Source organism: Manacus vitellinus, unplaced genomic scaffold (assembly GCF_001715985.3).
Source record: "Manacus vitellinus isolate BGI_N305 unplaced genomic scaffold, ASM171598v3 scaffold_32_pilon, whole genome shotgun sequence".
Lineage (NCBI taxonomy): Eukaryota > Metazoa > Chordata > Aves > Passeriformes > Pipridae > Manacus > Manacus vitellinus.
In genome coordinates, this window is record NW_021940460.1 from 8,621,592 (window position 1) to 8,630,928 (window position 9,337).

At 43.1% G+C, this 9,337-nt stretch overlaps 1 protein-coding gene across 1 annotated transcript in view; it reads left to right on the plus strand.

The window, feature by feature from the left end:
- Positions 1-11: 11 nt before the first annotated feature.
- The window catches only part of GDPD1 (glycerophosphodiester phosphodiesterase domain containing 1), a 16,539-nt gene continuing 7,213 nt past the window's right edge, over positions 12-9,337 (plus strand). The window contains exons 1-5 of the mRNA XM_018076770.2: positions 12-167; positions 4,400-4,442; positions 7,833-7,968; positions 8,617-8,662; positions 9,200-9,318. Of these exons, the coding sequence (XP_017932259.1) occupies positions 32-167; positions 4,400-4,442; positions 7,833-7,968; positions 8,617-8,662; positions 9,200-9,318 (480 nt within the window). The 5' untranslated portion in view covers positions 12-31. The remainder of the gene's footprint in view (positions 168-4,399; positions 4,443-7,832; positions 7,969-8,616; positions 8,663-9,199; positions 9,319-9,337) is intronic.

Below are 9,337 nucleotides of genomic sequence, written 5' to 3' on the forward strand. Positions count from 1 at the left end.
GCGGACGGGGGCAACCGACCCGAGCCGCAGGATGTCGGCCACGCTCTACGTGCTCTCCACGCTGGGCGGATACGTCCTCACCTCCGCGCTCCTCCTCAAGTGCCCGGGGCTGCTCCACCGGCCCAAGCGGCAGCGCTTTCGCTGCCGGCACATCTCGCACCGCGGCGGTGAGTGAGGGGGATGGAGGGCGAGGGGAGGGAACCCTTCCCGCCCTGCGCGGCTCCTCAGGGCTCCGCGGCCCCCGGGCGGTGCTCCCCACGTTCCCGGGATGCTGCTCTCTCCCTCCCCGGCCCCTGTGCCCGTGGCTCGCAGTGGGGCTCCCTTTAAACCTTCCTCCCGCAGCCTAATTTTAGGTGCCACCTGCTGACCGGCGCTTCGTCTCAGCGCCGAATTAACCTCCGAAGTCAAACGGCGCCGGCCGAAATCAGCTTTGTTTCGCTTTGTTCCCCTCTCGAACGCGTATATTTTTAATTCTAACGCGTCTATATTCTGCTCTTTCTCTCCCTAACGAGAGACACCTCTGGCTGTGCCTTGGATGAGGCGCAAAAGATCAATTTTCTTTCCTCCGACCTCCTGTTTGCTTTGCTCTCTGCTTTTCAGGAGAAACACAATTTGCTGTGGCTCTGTTCTTGCCCCCCTTGGCGTTGCAGGCAGTGACTGTTTCAGTGCCCTGGTAAAACCGATCCAGGTTGAGAGTCTCGTCCCCTCCTTGTGCCAAGGCCTTGTGGGTCGGCTCCCTGCTTCTGTCTGCAATAGCTAAGTCAGGTTTTTAAAGTTTCTTCCACCTTTTCTGAAGCACTGGGAGGAAAAAAAAATACGGCAAGTTGTGTTTTCCTGTTCTGTGAAGATCAGTTCTGTGCTTTTCTTTGCTGCTTCATTCAATCTCTGGAAATAGTCGGTTTTCTAGTAATTTTTTTTTTTATATTCTGGGGGAGGTAGGCTGAGTTTAAACAGTTTTCAATACCATATCCTGAGCCAGTTTATGCAAGGGTTGATCACAGTTCTAGACAATGGTCCTTAACTAATGCTCTGCCTGGAATCATTACAATACAAAAACTAGAGTTGATCTTTATAGTTTTTATGACTGGCATTTCTTTCCTTTTATTTATACAGCAGTTTAAGTTTCTTTATAGTCTTCGAATATAGCATAAAATGCACCTTTTGGTGTGGAATACATACACTGTTTGTGTCTTGGTAGGTATGTGCTTTCCTTCAAGCAACAAAGTTCTTTATTTCAAGTGTTACCTGTTTGTTTGTGTGATTTGCAAGCGGTAAAAAACTTGCAGGCGACTTTGTTGGGACTTGGGACTCCTTAATCCTTTCTTCTCACTTCCTTGCAAGGCCCTTAGTTAAGATACACAGCCCTAAGCCTCCAATGCAACTGTTTGGGCCAGTTGCTCTAAGCTCCATTAGAACAGCAGGAAAGCCTTACTTAAGGGGGGATTATTCCTTAGGCACTCAGAGGCAAAGTCCACGGTCTGTGGGCTGTTCTGTGTCCACATGTATCCTTTGAAATCCACCCCAGGCAGGAGCACAGCCCTGAACATCTCAGCAGCTCTTGGCCCAGGCTGAAGATCACCTGCTCTTTACTCTCTGGGGTGTTTACCCTGTAATATAAATTCCTGTGGGACTTAAGTTCTCCTCAGGCTCTAGTCATGCTGTAGCTTTAGAAGCAGTGTCAGGTTTCCCATTGCATTACTCCAATTAACTTGGGAGATCAAGATAACACTCAACTTGTTCGGCTTTTTCCTCTCTGAGATGAAACCTTGCACGTGAAGTATTTTAAGTCTGAGGGTTTTGATTTCACTCACTTCTTTGTGCAAGTGTTTTCTTATTTCGTAGCTCATCAGTGGAATCGTCCTTCAATTATTTCTTTACTTCTGCATCATTTTAAAATCGGTCATTTCTGAGAACAATAATTAAATCTTGATATTCTGTGTTAAGAGTCCTCTGTCAGTGCCAGCAGCCCTGGGTTGAAGGGTCTTTGAGACAGGGTAGGATTATGATTTTTACACAGAATGGCTGAGGTTGGAAGGGACCTCTGGAGATGATCTTGTCTGACCAGAGCAGGTGGACCAGGACCTGATCCAGTTAGGATTTGACTACATCCAAGGATGGAGAGTCCACAACCTCTCTGGGCAGCCTCTTCCAGAGTTTGATCACCCTTGCAATAAAAAGGGTTTTTTTCTTATGTTTATAAACTGAAATTCCTGTATTTTAAGTTGTTCCCATTCCTCTTGTCCTTTCCCTGGGCACCACCAAGAGGAGTTTGGCTCAGTTGTCTTTACTCCCTCCCATCCGGTATTTAGACATCATAGGATCCTTCCTGGCCTCTGTTTTCCAAACAGAGCAAAACAATTCCACCCCCTTCAGCCTCTCATTGTACAAAAGAATCACCCCTTAATTCTCACAGCCCTTCCCTGGATTTTTTCCAGTAGATCCATGGGTGCCTTGCACTTTGGGGCCCAGAACTGGACACATCCCTCCAGGTGTGTGAGCAGAGGGGAACAATCACCTCCCTTGACCTGCTGGCAGCATTCTTCCTAACAGGCTCCTGTGGGGGAAAACCCCAAAAACCTCTGAGGTTCATCTCCTTGAGCCAGTGCAGGGTGCTGACTCCCTCTTTGGCCATGGTGGTGCTTTCAGAGTGGGAATATGGCAGTGGATGTTCCCGTTCTGGCTCACGGGATGCTGGGGAAGGTCAGTTCCTCACTGGGAATGTGACAGCACGGGGATCTGGAGCTGCAATTGAGGAGGTGTCAGAAGCCCTTTGGTGAGCCCAGGATAGAAGGTGATTTAGTCCATCACATCCCTGGGTTGTGGAGTTCCTCCTGCTGGGTGTGGTTTGTGAAAGCCACTTTGCTGATCTAGAATTCCTGTTCCAGCTGATGTCTCAACTTTGTTCCTCATTTCCCCTCAGTGACCCAAGTCAGGCCTTTGAGTCACCAGACCTACCTCCCTCACATGTGACTTGTTGCATCAGTCACTTCAGGTTTTATTTTTGGAAAACTTCTGCCCAGGAATGCTAGGATATTATTCTTTTGTTCACAAACTGAAGACTGACTCGGGTTTTTTCCCTCCCTCTCTTAGAATTCAGGATGTAGGGGCTGTATTACCACAGTTGATAAGTTATCTAAACACCTCTGTTATTATTGCAGTTAATTGGTAACTAAGCATCCAGGGCCTGTGCAGGGCTTTCCCACCTTTGGGGCAATCAGCACATGGATACCATGAGGTTTTTGTGTTCTTCCCTATCCCAGAACAATTCCTAATTCTGCAATCAAATTGCACAAAATATTGGTGAATGTCTGACCACAGAAGCTCTTGTGGATTTACCATCTTGTTTTATGTTAAACCCTGCAGATTTTGCCTTTATGTTCTGAGTTAAAATCTTTCCTTTCGTAAACCTCCCAGTGGGAGCTCACCTGAGAACAACAATTTTAAATTGCTGGTTGTGCATTGCTTTCATTGAGTAACTGAACACAGGCTTGGGTAAGTATGTCCTGGTGAGGTCTTGTTAATAGGCAAGGCCTTAATTGGAGCTTTTGTAATTGCTGTTTACAAAGTCTGTCATTCATTACTGTCAAAGAGCAGTTAAAATTTGCATAGATATCCTCATCAGCACGTGCATCCTCCAGAGGTTTTGTTTTTCAATCTATGATACTGCCAATTTTCTGAGGAAGGGAGAAGGCACAACCTTTTCCAGTCCCTAACCAGGCTGATTGATAAGGATTTTTAGGCAGAGAATGATGGCTCAGGGTTTGCAGAGTTTACTCCTGCCTGAGAGAGAACTTTATTTGTCTGTCCTTTCCTTTATTAACAGCTGATGTGTTTCATATTCCTCCTGTGGGAAATCTCCCTTTGCCAGCAGCAGAAACCTTTACTGACAGATTTGTGCTGTTTGGGGAATATCCTTGCACTGAAAAAAAAGAGGTTGTCACCTCTTTGAGCATCAGCTGGGTTATACATTAAGGGAGTATCAGCTTTAGAGTGGCTTGGGTGCTTTTTTTGTAGTTTTTTTCCTCTTGTTATTCCTCCCATCAACTCTCAAATAGACTTTTTGTGGAGCACATTGTCCCAGCCAAATACAGTGGCTTTGAGGAAGAACCTCTGGTAAAGCAAACACTTTGTTTTGTATTTTCAAAGTGTCACACAAATCCAAACTAAGTTATCTTTTTTTTTTCTTTCTGTTTTTAATTGTTTTACCTTGAGAAGGTCCTGTCTCTCCAGTAGGTTGGTGGCAACGGGGATTTCTGACTCGAGCTTCATACTCATTCCCCCTAATATTGCCTTAAAATATATGCATGTTTAAAATCCATTTGGTTTTAAAATTTATTTTCAGTGGGGTGGAGGGGAGGAAAAGGATTTTATACATGTTTTATTTCTGTTATTTCTGTAGGTGCTGGAGAGAACCTGGAAAACACAATGGCAGCCTTTCACCAGTGAGTACAAAAGGAAGCTATAATCCTAAATTAGGTGTTCTCAGTGTCTTTAGTGAGTGAAGCAATCAAGGAAGGTGGGAATTCCATCAGCTCTTTGGGGTGCAGTGTCCTATTTCTGAAAGCCATCTCTCCTTTGGATGACTCCTGTGGATTGCCAAATATCCATTTAAACCAGGAGGAGCTGGGATACCACAAATTAGGATCTGTACACAGGAACAAATGGAAATAGAACCCCTGGGGCCTGATCTCCTGTGCTAGCTCATAAAACAGGAAACAATGCTGCTTCTGTGTTTAATAATGATTACTCCTGTTAGTTTATTTATCATTATAAAGCTCAAAATGTCATGTTTTTTTCCCCTGCATACACTTCAGTCACGCAACGTGTGAAAGCCTCTTACCCAGGGGTTTAAAATGGGGTTGGTACCAGAAAGCCTTTTAAGCCTCCAGCATTTAAGCAGTGAATTCTAATAAGGTCCTCAAAGGCATTTGAAAAAGGAGCATATCTCAAACTCCAGCTGCTAATGAGAAGGGACAAAATTATGTGGGCTTCTCTTTGTTGTCTTTGGGGTTTTATAATTTGCTTTGTGCTAAGTGGCCTCATCAGTTTGCTGTTTCCCTGCAGCCTGAGGAGTGCCAGCTCTCCCAACCAAAGAAAAGAAAGTGCTGCACTATTTTTCTATCTCCATGGAAGCCCAGCATAGTTTTGTGTGGTTTTCTTTTTTTCCTGCTGGCCTGCCTTTCTTCAAGTCTGCTACCAGCCTTTCTGGGAAGTGCTTCTTCTTTTTTTTTTAACCATTTCTTAATTTTCATTTAATATCATGCTGGTTCTTTACATGAAGGGCTCTTGCAAGGGAAGTTACACTTGAATTACTTTTATTTCATTCCCAGAAATAAGCTGTAGTGCTTGGAGCAAGGATTGTGCTAGGAGTCTATGTGATAATACAGTCTTTTATCTGACTCTCTTCTGATCACTTTAATTATTTTATAGCTGTAGTGTAACAAATCCTTTGAGGTCCAGTTTTTGAACTCATCACAGGTGCCAATAGCAAAGTTCAGAGCCAGACAAGCAGTCAGAGTAATTACCTTGTCTTAGGCAGTAGAAATTCTGGCTCCCTCAGTGAAGGGGCAAAACCTTTGTCCTTCCCATCTGCTCATTCCCATCTCCACAAGCAAAAGGAATGGGGTAGAAAATCACTGATCTGGATGGTGGAAAATGATCCTGATTGGCTCAGAGGGCTGGTGGGAACTGATGGATTTATAATCCATCGGATTTTACGTGAATACAAACAGGGTGTGGCTGCAGGAGCTGCTCCTGCAGGTTTGGACAAGCAGGAATATTTGGCTATTGCTGTAGCTGAATCCAGAAGAGAATGTGTGTCTGCAGCCCTTGGTTTTACCTTAATGACAGTCATCTAAGTACTGACAAGAGCTTTATTTATGCTATTTGCACTTTAACAGTGATTAGAGATTATCTAATACTGTTGCATGATAATGAAGACATTATTTTAGTAGTCTAGAAACAAAGTGTATGGGGGGAGGAGGCCTTATTGGCAATTTCCAGTTCTATATTAGCTTAATTTACAAATATCCTGGAAATCAAATAAAAGCTTCTTGTACCAGAGACAACTATATTTATGGGTTTGCATGATAAAATGCCTGATAGATTTTTTTTTTTTTTATTTTTGGGGGGGAGGGGGGACAGTAATCATGTTATACTGCATTTAAATGAGTCTGTGCTGGTTTTAGATTTTAAAATAACTAATTTCAAGCAAGAGCACTCTCATCCTAATTTGCAAATGTGAGCCTCCTTCACCACTGGAGTTCTGGAGCAGCTGGATCTGACTCCACATGAGGTTCTGAATGTGGAGCCTTCTCTGGAGCAGTGTGGATTTGACATGTTATTACAGAGCTGCAGAACAAACTGATTTCCAGCTGGAAAAGCTCAGCTCTTCAGGAAGCTGATTTAGCAGCGAGGGCCTGGCAAATCCCCAAATTTGTTAACAAGGAAAGTTGTTGTTCTCCTCTTTCCCACCAGCCCTGCCTTTCTCAAGCCCCAATATTTCTAATAAATTTTGCTGGTTAAATGATAATATGTGGTACTAGATGGGAACATCTTCTCCCAGTTTGGCAGATCTCCTGCAGCAGATTTGGAGATGCTTTTCCTCAGGAGGAAAAAAAAAAAAATCACCCAGAACAGCCTGTGATTCTTCCATATGTAACAGGATTTTGTTCCTCTCCTGATTCTTAATTAGCAGCACTGGAAAACAATTCACAAATTGGTTTTAATTTGACAACCTTCCTCTTGATCGTTATCCCAGCTGGACCAGAAATTGTGTTAAACACTTAAGGGGGTATGTTCTGATTTTTTTTGTTGGTTTGGTTGGTTTTTATTGCATTTGTGAATGTTTAAGGCCTGTGAGACAATAAATCCCATAAGGAAAAGGCTGTCACTGAAGTCACAGAGCTTTGGGTCCCACGTGGGCACAGCTCAGAGGGGCTGCAGGTTTGCCCATGGGTGGATAAAAAGAACAGCCCAGGGTTTGGAAGGAAGTGTTCAGACTTTTATCTGTCTGCTGGAATGACACCTCCTGAGGATCTTTTCTAATTAAATGAGCCATTCCCTTCTCATTGCAGTAAAGGTTAGTTTTTCTGTTCTAGTGTGAGCTTTCTTGTGCTTGTTTTTCCTCAGTGTTATTGCCACTTCCCTGCTTGCTTTACTCCTCCTATGAGCCAAGCTACTGTGGAGTGGATTTGGGATTGGATTAGAACTTCTCAAAGCAGTGGATTGGAACAGGAATAGCTATTTTTATTTAAAAATATGACCGGATGTTTTAGTGGTTCATTTCTCTTTAAATTAAAACTTTTCCTTTAAAATGATAATTTTTTAAGGTTGTTTTGCTACCCAAAAAAGCCAAGAGCCTGAAAGTCCTACAGCTAATTTCCTGATTCATTAATCAGGAATGGACAGAAATCAAGTTTATAAAAAAAAAAAAAAAAGGGCTTTCACATCCCTGTCATTTGTTGTTTCTGTTACCACAAATTTGATTACTTTCTTAAGCAACAGCTCACTTCCTCCAGTGCTAAATGTGCTGCCACTAATGAACATCACACTCCAAATTCTGAAAGAATACTTTAGGAGTAGGTTTCTCAATCCACAGCTTCCACAGGCTGATTCCTATGGAAGATGGAGCCAAAGCTCCCGTGTTCAAATCCCATCTTTGATTTATTATTTATTCCTGCATCAGCTTCCCACTGCAGCAGAGTTGTTTGCAGCAAGCTTTTGAGGATCCATTGCATCACAAAGCATCTGAAGTGCTTCCAGTGGGATCAGTTTATGGGATGACATGTTGGATATGGACGTGGACAAAGCACACGTGTGTTTTCTTGCAGTGCTGTTAACTTAGGAACAGACATGCTGGAGCTGGATTGTCACCTGACTAAGGATGAGCAAGTGGTTGTGTCCCATGATGAGAACCTGAAGAGATCCACAGGAGTGGATGTCAACATCTCTGACCTCAAATACTCTGTGAGTTGAGCAGAAAATGTGGTGGGAGATGCTTAAAAATGAGTTTGTAGAGAGGCAGGGGTGGGCAGGAAGGTTCTGTGTGAGTGTGTGTCTCTGGTCCCCAAAACCAAAGGACAGGATTCACCTTGTCTTACCAAAACCAACCCAAAGTTCACCAAACTGCCTGTGCAGTCAGAGGCTCAAACCTGGCCCATTCCAGAGGGTGATGAACCCCTGTGGTGGGATGAGTGGCTCCCTGGAGCTGGGCCTGTTCTGATGGCAGAGCGAGGTAACTCAACAAGCTGCTCCTGGTATGACCAGATTTTTACTGGGACAACTGGTAGATGGATCCCATCTGTAAAAGTTCTGTCTTACAGAACTTTCCATCTGATATCTAAGTGGAATTCTCAGAATTTTCAGGAAGGCATCTGGAAATGTTTTGCCTTGTTCAGCTGCAGGTAACACAAATCTAAGAAGGCCAGTAATTCAAGTAATACCAAATGTGCTGCTACTAAATCACTTCTTTGGTGAGAAGATACTAAAAAAAGCATTATTTTTGCCTTTAGAGATAAATGGCTTATGAATTATAGTTTTTTTTGGCCTTTTTGGAGAAGGTCAGGGTTACATCCCTGCATTTTAATTACTGTTCCATTTCCCTTTATTTTTAAGGAACTTCCACGGTACCTCTGCAAGTTGGATGTCACATTTCAGAAAGGTGAGTTTATCTCTTGCTGGTTCAATTCACAGTAACTAATTTTCCATTTTATAGTATGGCAGTTTCCTATTTTGTAGTATAAAAGTGTTTTTTTCTTCTATCAGCATCATGGTAGGTTTTAAAAGTAAAATACAATCCCAGCTTTAGAAACCAGCACAGTAGTTACTGTGGGTAAGACTTTAAGCTCAGAAGGAAATTTTGTTCTCATTTGGTGTTTTTTCATATTAATCTCGTTGCATTTGGTGTGTGGTAACTGAGGCTGTGTTTGCTATTTCAGGATTTTAGCATTGCCTGCACTCCTACTGTTGCTAAATAACGTCTGAATTTCATGAAGTTAAAACCTAAATATGCAATATACTCAGGGCATTTTCATTATGGGAATGAACTTGTCATAATTTCAGTCGAATAAAGTAATTTTTTTGTTGTTTAAAAATGTGATAACCCCATACTTTTTAAAGTTTTAAGGTGAGGAGTGCTGTGACATCTCAGCTTTTATTAAAAGTGGCCTGAGCAGTGACAAGTGTGTTGTTTCCCCAGAGTGTCAGTGTGAGGGGGAGGACAACCGGATCCCCCTCCTGGAGGAGGTGTTTGAGGCATTCCCAACAACCCCTGTCAACATTGACATCAAGATGAACAACAATGTGCTGATCAAAAAGGTACCTGAAAAAAAACCTG